Consider the following 15,144-nt stretch of genomic DNA (forward strand, 5'->3'; position numbering starts at 1 on the left):
GACTGATATTAGATTGAAAAAGGTAAAATAACAAAAGGATTTCTATGTGATGTGTTTGCATTATTATTGAACAATCATTTTTGCAGAACTGCTTTACAGTTTAACGTATTAATTTTTAATTCACCCCAAAGAAGTTACCAATGACAATGTTTCAAAGTGACCACGCCAAGTTTAAAAGCATGAAAAAATATAAACAATTTGGTTTTCCCAGAACAAAATCGTGTAAAGTGCGTAAAATAAACATTTTCACATACGTGCACAAACGCAACGCGTATAAAACACGCTGTTCATTTATTATCTCTCGCAAAATATCCATTTTAATGGACTTCAAATTAGCGCGCTTGTATTATATGCGTTGTCCTCATATACTGCGCGTTTTAAAGTATCTTGGTCCAAAACGAATATTTATTAGATACTTAAGCTACAGTCAGCCGGCATTAAGGCTGCATACTAGAGATTAAAGCATTAAATTTAAAACATAAACATTTTAATTTTATTGAAATTAATTTTTAATGCTGTAGAAAAATATTTCCTATTGTTGTAAATTGAAATAGATGTTATTTTTGCAAAATTTCAACGGAAATATTTTCTACATGCTAATATCTTTACTACATGCTAATATCTCTACTAAATTTTTATAAGTTAATGTTTTTTTTATGTCATGTTTACATTACTCCTTATTTTTGACATATTTTTTATCGCTTAATTTGTAACTTTTAGTTACATTTCTGTTTTCGCGTGCGACAAAATAAAAATTCATTGAAATAGTCTATTTTGAAATCTGATATAAATTGTCAGCATCGAGATTCATTCATTAATTTGGACAGATTGGTAATAAATCATATTGAATAAGAAAATCGGAAATGAGAGAACTATAGCGCTCTCTCGCTCTCGCTCTCTCTCTCGCTCTCTCGCTCTCTCTCTCTCTCTCTCTCTCTCTCTCTCTCTCTCTCTCTCTCTCTCTCTCTCTCTCTCTCTCTCTCTCTGCACTTAAATCTTCACAATACATAAAGTAACCCTTTCTTAAAATCTGACATGCATGAAAATTGTTAACCTCTCATAATACAAAGTCAGAGACTAGGAAGTTAAAGAATTCATTTCTATTTGAAATAATAAAAATATTGTATTTATAACTTCTTCATTCAAATTGGTCTAGAAAAGTTCAAATATTGTATACCGCTTTAAGTAAAATAAATAAAAAAACTGACTGTCAAAAGGAGATCTATACTGCCTGTAATAAATCTTCTGTAGTTACCCTTCAGTGTTCCATCCATTATTCAACGTTACCAGTTACCACCATTGCCCACATTACCGATGTTGCACGAATCTAATTGCATCCTTCCCTCTTGCTCTTTGCTTATGAAAAACTTCAGTTTATATATTGTAATTCTATAAATAAAGAATATATAATATATAATTGTATAATATATAATTGTATAAAAAATATTTCCCTAATAATAATAGTATAAATTTTAATCAATCGTTACTTAAATTTATTTATATTTAAAAAAATTTTTTTATACTTGTGTATTTGTATATAGTTCTTCATGATTCATTGTGTAGTCAATGAAAGATACATGAATGTTCGTAATAGATAATAGTTATATTTACTTTATGAATTTAGAACGTTATTTTATAATATATGTCATTATTCTGCAATTTTAATTATAAATAAAAAAACCTTATGATATAGTAATTGTTAATTTGTTGGCCACAATTTGTACTTAATTTTTCTTTTAATAAAAATATCAAGATATTAAACAATTTCAAATTACGTGTGATTATTAACAGAAAATCCAACCTAAGTCGACGAATTATATATATAATACAACAATATCTATTCATTAATTTATGTAGATAAACACAAAGAATTGTTTTTTTTTACAATTGTTATAACAGCAATTGCCAAAGTCTCCAAATTTATCTACTTGCTAAAACTTATTTTATCGAGAAATTAATTTTCGGAATTTTATAAATTATAAGTAAAGTGTACTTGATTTAGAATATAATAATACACTTCACATTTATAACATTAACAATTTCATTTTAAAGAAAAATAGTATTTAAAATAATTAAATATATGGTTTAATATATCTTCTATATATGATTTAATATATCTTATTTTTAAACAAGAAAATCTTAATGCAAGTTTAAAAACTTTTTAAATTGTTTATAAAATTTGTTCATTATATGTTATTTATTAAAAAAAAACCATCATAAAATAATTATTAAAATTTTAGAATTTTTTTTCATTTTATTATCGAGGACTTATAAGATCTGCATAGAAATTCAGTGCTATTTATGATAGATAATACATGAGACAATTTCTTAAGAATTTTAAATGATCAAAAATTATTGAGATACAAAATACTTACATTTCCTATAACGCGCCCATTTAATATAAATAATCTCTTAATTGTTAATAAAATATATACAACTCTTAATTATAAAATAAAATATATAAAAATTAATCAATCAATTTTCCTTTAATTTTTACTCAGAATTGAAAAAAACGGAAATTTCTTAAAATTAGTTCATGTAAAACAGAAAAATATTAATAACAGAAAAATTGACTATAATTGTCAATAATATAATGTAAAAATTTTTTTATACTTTTAAATAACTGATTACACAGTTTATTATATCTTCAAAATAATATTCTCCGTTAAATAATATTCTTTGAAAATTATATGTATAAATCGTAGTGCACAATTGTAGTGAAGTGTCATTGTTTCCGCTTGAACAAGACCGCTTGAACAAGACGCATTAGCCTTGGAGGTCAAGAAACGTGTGCAGCTGCCGGACCAGATCACTTGTACGTGGTGGGGTAGTTTGAACACGTGCGCGTGAGAATTTACGTCGTCACGTAAGCGTGGCGTAGGTGGCTCGATTGGTGGAAAGGTAGTGACGAGGCCAGCATGACGAGGAGAACAGAACGTGAAAGCAGAAAGATCGTGGAAGGGAGACAGATGAAGCGACTAGAAAGAGAGAGAGACCGCGTGAGAAGAAACGAGAGAGAGAAAGAGAGAGAGAGAGAAAGAGAGAGGGAGAGAGAGAGGCGGAAAGAGGTCGAGTGGGTACGTTAAGGAAGAGCGGAGGCGCCAAGCCACCCTTCGCGCGAGCCAGGCAGCAAGCAGGCAGCCCCTTTCGCAAAGCACCCCCTAAGCCTGGTTAGGGGCGAAGGCGGCGAGCCGCGGAGGCCACAACACGACCGCCGTCCTCATTGGTCGACGCGCTTGCTCTGGGTGGGGCTCCGGAAAAATTGGAGGGGAGAAAAATCCCCCCTAAATAGCTGCGGCTACGGCTGCGAAAAACTAGAATCCGCTCAGCCGGCATCGAGTGCGCGTCGGATTGCTTTAACATTTTACCAGTTCGTGGTGCGAAGGTGCAATCGAAACAGAACTTCAAATCAGAAGCACACAATGCTTCTTCACTAAAAGAGAGAGAAAGAGAAAAGCAGAAAGAGATATGTGTGTTTATCACTATTTGTTCGAATGTGATAGTGAATAACAAAGAACAACAGTGATTAATCGTGTTCATTAAAGTGTTTGCACATAGGAGTTTGATTTGATAATTTGAATTGATAGTTTGAATAAATAACATTAAAAATTTCGCCTTTTAATCTTGACGCCGAATTTAAAAAAATGCATCTGCGGGATGGTCCGTCGGGTGCGGGGGAGCCCTTTCGATCAATCCACGAAACCGCTCGAAGATTTCATGGGGATTTGGTAACGACAGGAAGCCCCACTATCATGTGCAGCTCGTTACCTTCTCATTGGAGATCAAACAAGTCTCTTCCGGTAGCATTCAAGGTCATAGCTCTCGACGAAGTCGCGGATGGTACCCAAGTTACCATTAAAGCTGGTAACGACGAAAACTGTTGTGGCGAACTAAGGAATTGTACAGCAATCATGAAGAGTCAGGTCGCCAAGTTCAACGATCTTAGATTCGTCGGTCGCAGTGGAAGAGGTAAGCTAAGAAGAATTTATATATTCGCACATATACGACTTTCTCAAGTATTCACAAAATTTTAAGCGAGCACACTTCGCTTTCGTTTACAGGAAAATCATTTACTCTAACGATCCAGATCAACACAATACCGTTCCAAGTAGCCACGTATGCCAAAGCTATCAAGGTTACAGTAGATGGACCACGCGAACCAAGGTCCAAGTCGAGTAAGTCGATATACAAACATGATATATTTAACTTTATCGTATTATTAGTAATTTACGATAGTTATTGTTGAAAAACAAAATCAGAACATGAAAGTATATCGTGTAATTTAATAACGTACAATACCGAATACAATACTTATTGTAGAATTTAAGTTTAGAATAAAAGACAATATAGAGATTGATTTAGAAAATTTCGGGAATTGTAAAAATGATAGAGCGTGAATTGTATTCAAAATAAATCGCATTGAAAATTTCTTCGCATCAATTCGCGAGAAAATAGTAATCACGAAATACAATTCAACAGTCCGCTGAGGGGGTGGGACTCGGATTTGATATTGTTAGAAGTGGGGGTGGTATTCAACCGACGGGTCCGAAAGTCGTCGGAAGCTCCGTGACCACCGCGGAATCCGCAAACGGGCGTCGGAGCCTCGCGGGCGTTTAATAATCCGGCGTATATCTGGTGGACCTCAAACCGCGAGGTGGTGGCGGTGCCGCTGAACGGTGCCGAGCCCTCGACACCGAGCGTCGGCTCGCACGTGCACGGGCGAGCGCGCGCACATGCACGCCGCGCAAGAGCACATGCAGCATACACACGCACACGCAGATCGACATACACACAGACACAGCGAGACCTGGCATCGTGTCAAGCCGCGAGAACGAGGTCTTCGTCGGCGGTATGCTCTTTAGCTGCTGCGTTTATTTTCCCTAAAAATGCCGCCGCGCTCCGCCGGTTGATCGTGGTCGTTGTGCAGCCTACTGTAAAGCCTGTATCAGACTACCAACTCTGTAGGTCGATCTGACCGCTGATTCTGATTGCCAACCCATAATAGACCGATAACAATGAGGTTGACTCATTATAATTAGTCCGACATTATAGGTCGACAGTTAGAGTTGACGGTTGGATTGATCCGCGGAGTTAAATCAGAAACACATAGGCTGGTATTTATAGTCGATTCTTATTTTAAAATCAAATGAAGTAATATTTTAAGATGCTAATTGTGGCATTGTGATTGGCTTTTGACATCTTAAAATTATATTTAAGACTGTCTTAAATATAAGAGGAGTTTTCTACAAGCCTATATTTATTATACCTAAGCTTAAGAGATTTCCTACAATAAAACATTAGTAGTCAGAAGTCAAGCACTAAAAATTGACCATAATCGATAATTCTTTTCACATTCGACTGTGATTGATCAATTTCTCAGGTTAAGACTTGAAGCTTAGGTGATATAGAGAGTTCATTAAATATAAGAATCAACTATGAGGTGAGAAAATGATAAAGCAGTAAGTGAATTGGCCAATCACAATAGAAAATGTGAAGTAACAATTACATTGGCAATGGCCTTACATTCTATTGTGATTGGCTAATTTGTTTATTGCTTACCCCTATTGCTTTACATTTTTCTACGTGTTATGGACTTCAGTAGTCTGATACGGGCTGAAGTCAAACTGTTTATTGGTCGGCACCCGGGGAAAGAAACCAGAAGGAGAGACATGGAGGATACTAACTGGCGGCGGCGAAGACGACGGGGAAAGATGGAACGCCTGCAAAAGAAGCCGCGTTTACGCGTTTGTTTATCGCACCGCATATGGCGGTAGCATGTGCCGCGCCACGAAAACCCGCGCCACGTCGTAATAACGGATTTTATGCCACGCTCGTATAAACAGAGATACACTAACTGCTCCTCCGGATCGCCCGGGGGGGAGAAGCACCGTTAATCTTCGCTTTTATAGATCTTGGGTGGCCGAGTTCCTTCTTTCTAGCGTTTATCAGTTCGTTAGTGATTTCATGTCACAGAGATTTCATTCTTTGAATAATAAGATCCTTTTGTAACGTCTTTACATGTCTCCTTATTTTTCACAAATTTTATAACGCACAGCCCACAATATAAACTGCGAGAGAATCTGGTGGATCGTAAAACTTCAAATATTAGCCGAGCGCGTAGATCGAAAGAAACGATGAAATCTATTTTCAACGCTCGAATCTGGTCGTTAGCGCATGTTTATATAATCGAGCATCTCCGATTTATTTTACAGATTATCAGTATAGCGCCGGTTTTCATGGACTTGGTTTACTCAGTCCCTGGTTGGATGCTACGTACTTCGGAACAGCCTGGACTTTGCCGCATCATATGTTTAAAGGTAAAATATTGCGACGTCACTGCGTTCAGGAAAGAAAGAAAGGAAAAAAGTAGATTGAAGCCGGGGGGGGGGGAATATTTCACACCTCTATGTATCGCGAACGTGTAAAAAAAGTCTTAACAGAAAGTCCGCGTTCACGAGAGAATCCGTGTTATCGATTTCGTCGAGTTCGCGACGCCTGCCGATGATTCATACTCCGTGAGCTGGACCGAGGGGTGAGTCTGAGCTCTCTTTTCCCACAACGGACCCCTCTACGGTCCCCTCGTCCCGCTTTCCCGCAGCCACGTACATCCCTTTCGTCGTTGTAACAACAATGCGACTTACTACTACATTCGCCCCCGCCGAACGAACGGCCGAGATTAACCGATTTTTTTTTTTTCCTTAGGACCATCACCCCCCGAACTATTCAATACGTCCATCGCGCCAATGTTGCAATCGTATCCAGTAGTAGACTACATCACTACTAGTTATCACGATTACATGATACCGACAGCCAATGCACACCCGATGTCACCGATCCTACTTCCGGTGAGTCCGGAACACAGAATGTCGCCTAAAACGTCACCCAAAACGTCGCCCAGAACGTCACCAAAAACGTCGCCCAGAACGTCGCCCAGCCCTAGCGAATCTGGTAGTGGCGAGTCCGTAACTGAAGAGGTTCGAAGTGCCTTCGTGCCTCTTCGACACAATACCTTGCCACCCACCACCTCCTCGTCATCATCGTCGCCAGACAGAAATCCTAAAAAACCAATCGAAGGCACGAGAAACGAGTTGAAGGCACCCACTACGCTCATCTCCGAAACATACTCGCACAGAAGTCCGACGCCGACGAAAATCTCACAGTCACCTGCGAAAGTCTGGAGGCCGTATTCGAAATCGTAGATTCAAGTAGCGCAAGAACGACGTCCCGAATATCTTGGAAGAAGGCTAGTGAAAACGTATACCCGTGGTGGTAGATGGGAAAGATAATGAGCATGGAATTCTTTATTAAAATGTATTAAATTTTATTTTATAAGTTTTATATATGAATCAAAATTATATAATGAAATTATAGAATGAATCAAAATTACAAAAACGGAAAAAGTTTTAAAAAATGTGATACATTTACTAAAATTAATCATCAATTTTTTTAATAATTAGCTTTCGGATTTTGAGATGTGTCAAAAGACTCTTTGTCTACCATTGCGGATGCGTGTTTCAAGTTTTACAAATTCACGATGAATTTTATAAATTTTCTTTTAAAAAATTATAAAATTCTCTGAATTTTATAAATTTGGACAAATGTAACGTACGAATCTGTATATATACCGTGTATATAGTTCGTGGACAATAAAGTAGTTACAGAGAGATACAGATTTATCTACATTCTGTGTGTTCATGGAAAGTATATATAAATGTGTAAGTGAATACATGAGTGAAAGAGGGGAGAGAGAAAGAGACCAAAAAAGACAGAGATATTGATACTATTTATAAGCCAGAGTTTTAATGTAAATAAGTAGAAATGCAACGAGACGAATAAAATCGAAAGAATCCACGTAAGAAAATTTTAAACAGTCTGTCATATTTAATCACACCTTTTCAGCACACCTTTAAAGTTAAATTTAACGATCGATCACTATTATATCCTAAGAATGATCGATATCGTCGCGAGATCTATTCTCAAAAGTGTCAAAGAAGAAGTGTCGTCGAACAGTCCGGGCATCGCGAATAGAAAGGAAGAAATATGAAAGAGAGCGGAACGTCGCACTTCGTGCTGCTGCAAGGGGAATCCATATTTTTTTGTCGCGATTTAAATCTGAATGGTCGTGCCATCGCGCAATCGCTCTGTCTCTTTCGTGTGTGCGTAAGGGATCCCATACGGTGAACACAAGGGTGGAGAATGGTTTATATCGAGGGGAGTGCGTGAGATCTGTATTAGTACCTATAGGTTTGGGACATCAGCGGTTCTCAGATCTGTCGAAATAAATCTCGGTGGTAGGTCAGTGGTTCTTTGCGTAGAGCACAATCGGTCGTGATGAATCGTTTGTCGCGAGATACGATTTTTCGCCAATAATTGCATTTAATTTCATTTGGCATAAAAACATGACGCAACCGCGGTTCGATAACATACGGCTCATTCGACGAGATGTCGCATGACGCGAAATGTCCGTCGGGACTGTGCTGCATCACGCTGAAACACGACCTGGGGTAAGGGATAGTTTTTTTTCTGAATTGTTCCGGTCGTGTTTGTCAACTGGTGCACAGAGTACGAGCGCAGTTAATCTCGGTGACGTCGAATAACTCAATTCTCGCATTCCGGTTGCAGGTGCGACGTGTTACGCGCGTCTCCGATATATACCTTCGGATCGAAAACGTTGCAGCGAAAAATTCAATACGCAGCTATGTAACATACTGGCAGCTATGTAAAATCTTGATCAGGCCGCCTTGATTAAAAATCGCGAATCGAATCCGCGCTGAAATTTCAAAAGTGACCGATCGATCGCACAGCTTTCGGCGATCTCGCTAGCTTTGCACCAAGCTTAATGGGATTAATCCCCGGCGAGAAAATGAGAACCGCGTTGACACCCCGTAACCGTGGGGCTGTTCGTTGACGAGTAGACAACGGAACCAAGCAACCATGAAGGGTCACCACATCAACCGAGGCGAGCCGATCCAAGCCAATCCGTCGCGCGAGCCAGCCGGCGCTAACTAATGTTTGCTCAAAGAATCGTCATGTATAATTGAGTCAGCCGCGGCATGGGATGGAAAAAATCAACGGGCGGACGTGCGGATCCCCGAGCTGAATAATCGACTTTCGGTGTATATACAGACTTCCATTCGCGATTTTGAAACAAACCTCTCTTATTAGGCGAACCATTTGGTATTTTATGTGCTGCAACGTCGTGCTATCGCGTTTGACCTCGCGATCTCACAATTAGTATAAACGGAGGGAAAATGAATATTTTTCGAGATAACTACGTTAATTGCAGCAACAAAATTTACATACATATATTCGCAAAAGTTATAATAGTTCATATCTCGTGTACTTTGTCAAATATAAAAGATTCACGATGTCAAGTAAAATGTTCTTTCATTTTTAATGCAAAATCATTTCAATCGTTAGACAGCTTATTTGTTCCAATAATCATATACACAAAAATTATCATTTTTTTCCAGTGCCTTACAAAAAAAGTACAGAAACATAAAGAAAAAAAATATACTTAAAAAGAAAAACATAATTTTATTCACATATAATTCGGTTATTACACTAAAGTTGCATTTAAAAATGAATACTGAAAAAATCTTTATGATTCGAAACATTCAAATTCTGGAAAACTTTGTTTTCTGAATTATGTTGTTATTGTGGCAAATAAACGTATGTAATAAAATCGGAAGTAAACAGAATTAATTACAACAATTCTAATTAGTGAAACAGAGATCGATACAACAGGATCAACGAGAACTCTGGAACAAGCAATTGAAGTATAATGCGACGTGGAAGGAGCGGTTGATTCGCTTCGTCGACATGCCAGAGGACGTCGATCCTCTTCGCCAGTCTAGAATCGTGAGGACTCTGGTTTGAGGGTCCTAGAGTTAGGCAATCAGCGTTGATGAGGGGGTCAGGTTGAGGGGTGAAGGGCTCGGACAATTAGTAAGTACCCCGCCCACTCGCTCCTGTGTGTCGCTCTCGCCCCGGTTCACCTGCCCAACAACGCACCGACAACCGCAGCCGCTACGCATGCGAAAGAGGCTACTGGACGTGGAGCTGGGACGCTTCGTTTACGTAGATCGCGTTGTACGCACTAGATTACGCGCTCGTAAAGGTCTCTTCACGGTTGCGGAGGCAGTGTCAACGCGATCGGTCGAGGCAAATCGGCGAACCGAACTGGTCCCCGTTTACGCTGCTAATACATGGTTACTGTTTGCATCATGAAAAACCACCTTTACAGAAATTTAATAGTGAAGTAGTAATACGTAGTAATTAATTTTTTATTTGGAGTATTAAAAGCAGTTGTTTAGTGCTTTTAATACTCGAAATAAGTAATTTCTAGTATCAAATTGGCTGGTATTAAATTGGATCTCTGTAATAATGCAGACAAGTACTTTGCTACAAAAATGTGAAAATATTGGAGAACATGATATGTTCAGAAATTGCAAAGATTGCATTATTTGAAAAGAGTAAATCTATTTACATGGAAAGAACGATTAAGGTATCTAATAATTTAGCTACATACAGATTTGAAAATAATTTTATCAGATCATCAAAATGATTATGTAAGACGCTCTAGCTGGAAAACTTTTTACAGTATTGTTACAGAGTCGAGAGTCCTACGTAATTATTTTGATGGATTCAACAAAATTTTCAGATCTGCACCTAACTAAACTTTTAGATATTTCAGAAAAACCATCCTTTCCATGTAATTTTAATGTAGAGCAAATAATTTCAATTTTTTGTGGTTTATTTGTGGTTTTTTTATGACTAATCGAATTTTCAGATCGAACAGCACTGACAATGAGAAAATTTTTCGAAAGATACTGGGAGTACTGCAATATAATAAGCAATATAATAAAATAAAAACAAAAGATCTTCCATAGGACTATTCAAAGAATCCTCACTGATCTTCTCTAGCGATACTCTAATTGTTCTTATAATATAATGAAACCAAGGATTACATAGTATTTTGCAAAAGTCCGAAGAAGGTTGTACGGTGAGAAATCGCGGAAATAATAAGCCTCTTTCGAGAGGAATTCTCAACGACAGTGAAGACGAGTCTCTTCCTTCTTCTCTTGACGCAGAATCGTTGTCTTCGAGAGGCGTCCCGTTCTTCGAACTAAACGTCTTTTGCTCGTGGCCATTCGAGGGCGAAGGTAAAGGCGAAAACGCGGCATCGTGCGACCTTAGGAAAAACGTTTAACGAGCTGTTTTGCATCGCAATGCTCCGACCTCGTTATCGGTTATCGACCCGCTCGCGGCTGCTGTCGTGGATTAAAGAGTACCTACCCCACCGTCACGTGTACGTCACGTAGTGCGTCCACGCACACGTTTGTTTCGCCGAGGCGCTGTTTAATCGTCGATTGGCACAGCGAGAGCCGTTGAAAAGGCGAATTGTTTCGCGGAAACCACCGATTTTCAGGCCGCGTTTGCCGCTAAATCGGCGCGCCGTCGTTTCGCGGAACGCGGATCGATCTTTCCGCATTTGTTTCCGAGAGGAAACTTGTTTTCGCTCGTAGAGAACGGGCCCGGCCGCGCTTTTGTTCCTTTGCGTGTTGAAATTTTTCACTCGCTCTCCGACCAACCACGCAATCAAAAATTCTTTTTCTTCCGTGTTTTTTCATTAACGATATCGCGAAATTACGAACACGGCACTGACTCTTAGATCGATCTTAGGGACGCTGTGAAAAGCAATAAATCGAAAAATTTTATCATACATTGCTAAACATTTTTAATCCTTCTGTCAATGCATGAATACCTATATCGAATTTTAAATAGTAAAAATTTTTATATTTTTATGTGACTTTCGTTGTGACATCTCAAAAGCTTCACCTTTCAAACAACTATTTTGTACATATTTTACCTTTTTTTCATTTTTTGCGAAAATCTTGTAAAACACAATAAGTGATAAAAAAGTAAAAAATTGCATTGACAAAAGGGTTAAAATGGTATTCAAATATTTGTCAAATAATAATTTAAAAATAATTCGCCTATCTGTAAAAGTAACTTTGAGCTACGAAACAGCTTTGAATGACCATCTCATTCTTAAAATGAAAGAATATCTAATAAATATCTAATAAATTAAAACAAAAAAATTTCTTCTTCTTCCTCTCTAAAATTAATCCTGTCACACAAAGACGATATGGCTTTCCCTCCAATCTTCTAATGTATAAAATTTAAAAATAATTACTAAAGGCGTTAATTTCAAAACGTTCTAAAATTTTAACACTCAATTACTCTTCTAATGTAACTATAAAGCTAAAATATCAGAAAAAAGGGACAAAGTAGTTGTTGACAAAGATAATTTATCAATTTATTTTATTGTCAAACTTTATGATAGTCATTCTTTGTCTATATGAAAAAATAACGTGTGAAAACCACAAAGCCTTCCTATTTTTCGATAAATAGATGTTCGTAAAAAAAAAACTCCAAAGAAAAACATTTGTGTAAAAATACAAAGGTTAAAAATTGCAAAGGCTTTCTAGCTCCAAATTAAAAAAAAATAAATTTCTTAGAATAAGACAGTAAACATACATTTAGACCAATATTAATCTATTTCCTGATTTACAATTCGTTGCAACTTTCACTCAATGACTTTCAAACGCTTTCAGAGTTAAGTTACTCAATTCAAATACGAATCCACCAAGTTACGCTGACCTGTTTCAAAATCTACGAAATCGGTTCTCCAATCAAATTCGTAGGTAGGTAAGTTCGAAGCGTTCGGGCCGGACTCTCGGTTTCTTTTTACGAGGGTCTACTGAGCTCCCATCCAACGACAGAACGGAACTCATCAGTCCGGGAGGAAGTGGACACGTCGGAACAATTTCCTTACACCGTCTCTCCTTCCATCATCCTGGTACAACCCGACACCACCCCCTCGGACCAGCAACCTCGCATTCCTACCCCGTCATCGCAGCCGCTACTGAAATTCTGACCCCTCAACGATTGACCAATTTGCCAAATCGATTCACATCGAAATGAACCTACGTAATATCTCGAGTTGGCTACTCTGTCTCTCTTCCCCCCCCCCTCCCTCCCTCTCTCTCTCTCTCCTCCCTCTCTCCTTCCCTCTCTCTCTTTCATGCTCTTTTAAATAACGAAGAAACTTGCGTCTCTCTTTTTGCAATGAAATATGCATATTATGGAGAGTCGAATGTATCGTAATATTTATGTATAAAACTGCATGTGAAAACAGCATTTCTAAGAGTTGCAAAAATAGCTGTGAAATATTTTAAAAATATAGAAAATATATTCAGCAAAAGAATTTAATCTAAAAATATCAAAAAATTAAACAAATAATCTTTCTCAACATTCTTATTAAAGAAAAATTAATTTTAAGTTCGAAAATTATTGTCATCAAGATAATTGTTTTTATATGAATATATAAGAATTTAAAATTATCAAATTTTGTTACAAACATATGGCGTATACATATTTTGCAAAAAGTTTATTTAGATTGATGAAATATTAGCAAAAATATATTTATGACTATATTCTCTATATCTTATATTGACTATCAATGGAAAGAGAGTAGTGGATGCAGAAAGTTGAACTAGATTGGGGTCTAGACATACGTGGCAAAAGCACCCCGGCATTTTTAATGCTCGAGCAAGTAGGTACTTAGTATCTATCCTCTCGGAGGCAGAGAGCCTCATGTACCCACCCTCCAGATATTACCCTTTGGAATAGCTGCAAAAATTATGGACAGCCGATAGGCCAGCAGCCGCTGCAGGGGTGCGTCTCATCCATTTAGGTCCATCACACATGACTGGATAGGGTGAGACTTACCCCGCAGAGGTTCTCACATAGAGTACGAATTTCTCGCCCTTTTTCTCGATGCTAGTTTTACGAATAATGTGAAATATTACTTGCCTTTAATTTTAAATTTTTTTGCTCAAATCACAAATCTTATCTCATTCTATAAAGATTTCTTTAAAAATTAAAAAAAAAGCATGATCTAATTTTAATAATTATTTGAGCATAAAATTAAAACTGTTTCACGTTACACTTTGTTTGCGCGATATCGAGATCACATTTAGCATTAACATAAAATAAAACAACTCTTTTATTGTTTATATACATTTTTGTAACAAAATCATGAAAATATTATAAAGGGAAATCTGCTTATACGAACGTTGTTCATATTTCAAAGGCGATACCGCGGCACACTTTTTCAAGGAGCAAGCGTGTCGTTACTGATCCTAAAGATCGCTTGGATGCAGACTATAGGGGATGGGCTCGCCCTTCTAGAGCAGATTTATCGATTATTCTTGGTCCAATGGTCCCCTTTCGTCGAACACAGCATGCCTTATTCGATGTCATACGTGGTACAGTGCACCAAGTTTACGAAAGCAAACATTCATTTGCGACAAAAGTAATGATATTAATGCAAGAGCAAAGCTGACAATATCGTATTAATTAAGAATGTAGCTTAAGTTCTCAAATAATCGCAAATATAAATAATATAAATAACAAATATGATTAATCGTACATATTTCTCGTATTTCTTAACCGGTGAATGACAATGATAGCTACGTGTTTATAATTCAGAAAAATATCTGTATTTAAAAATCGGAACGATTAAAAGAAGCAGTAAAAAATCATTATTTTTAGATTTTTACAAATATAATATAATGTACATATTTACGCTTTCTTTTCTGTACTTGATCGATGTCGTCGACTATACACGAAACACGCGGCTACCCACGTACGTAATAGCGCGTTCTAACATGTGTGCATGCACACAAGCTCGCATACACTCGCTGCACTCTCACCCCTCGTACAACGTATTACGGTCGTCGGGGGTAAACCACCCTGGCCTCTAGGAGCCGAGAGCGGGAGCCCGCAGGGGTACGCCACGACAACCCCCGTAGCAACCCCTCAAAATCAACCAAACTCCCCCCTTCGCTTTTCAACTGCACCTCCGCCTTCCTTCCTTTCTAAACCTCCTGATCCATTCTATAGACGTTAATATCTCGTGGGTATCCGTCCATGTTGGATTTTCATTTCGAAAGTTAATCAAGCCTTTGTTGATATCGATATCTTGCCACAACTATTAATAAAAATAAAAACACTTCTCTGCTCTGTCACATGCAAGTTTTGTTATAAATTTAAACACAAAAATATATATATAAA

General features: G+C 37.6%; 1 protein-coding gene across 1 annotated transcript; it reads left to right on the plus strand.

Moving 5' to 3' along the window:
- Nucleotides 1-3,644: 3,644 nt before the first annotated feature.
- Nucleotides 3,645-7,239, plus strand: LOC108690442 (segmentation protein Runt-like). The gene is made up of 4 exons (XM_018197734.1): nucleotides 3,645-3,969; nucleotides 4,062-4,175; nucleotides 6,213-6,317; nucleotides 6,703-7,239. The coding sequence occupies exons 1-4, from the start codon at nucleotides 3,645-3,647 to the stop codon at nucleotides 7,197-7,199; spliced, it is 1,041 nt and encodes a 346-aa protein (XP_018053223.1). The 3' UTR covers nucleotides 7,200-7,239.
- Nucleotides 7,240-15,144: the final 7,905 nt, after the last annotated feature.

The sequence above is a fragment of the Atta colombica genome, unplaced genomic scaffold, assembly GCF_001594045.1.
Source record: "Atta colombica isolate Treedump-2 unplaced genomic scaffold, Acol1.0 scaffold321, whole genome shotgun sequence".
In the NCBI taxonomy this organism is placed as follows: domain Eukaryota; kingdom Metazoa; phylum Arthropoda; class Insecta; order Hymenoptera; family Formicidae; genus Atta; species Atta colombica.

Bases quoted from the DNA above. Each gene is read 5' to 3' on its own strand.
- LOC108690442 (XM_018197734.1), top strand. From the start codon at position 3,645: ATGCATCTGCGGGATGGTCCGTCGGGTGCGGGGGAGCCCTTTCGATCA. The intron at 4,176-6,212 runs GTAAGTCGATAT...TTTATTTTACAG, and splicing joins CGAACCAAGGTCCAAGTCGA to ATTATCAGTATAGCGCCGGT. The intron at 6,318-6,702 runs GTAAAATATTGC...TTTTTTCCTTAG, and splicing joins GCCGCATCATATGTTTAAAG to GACCATCACCCCCCGAACTA.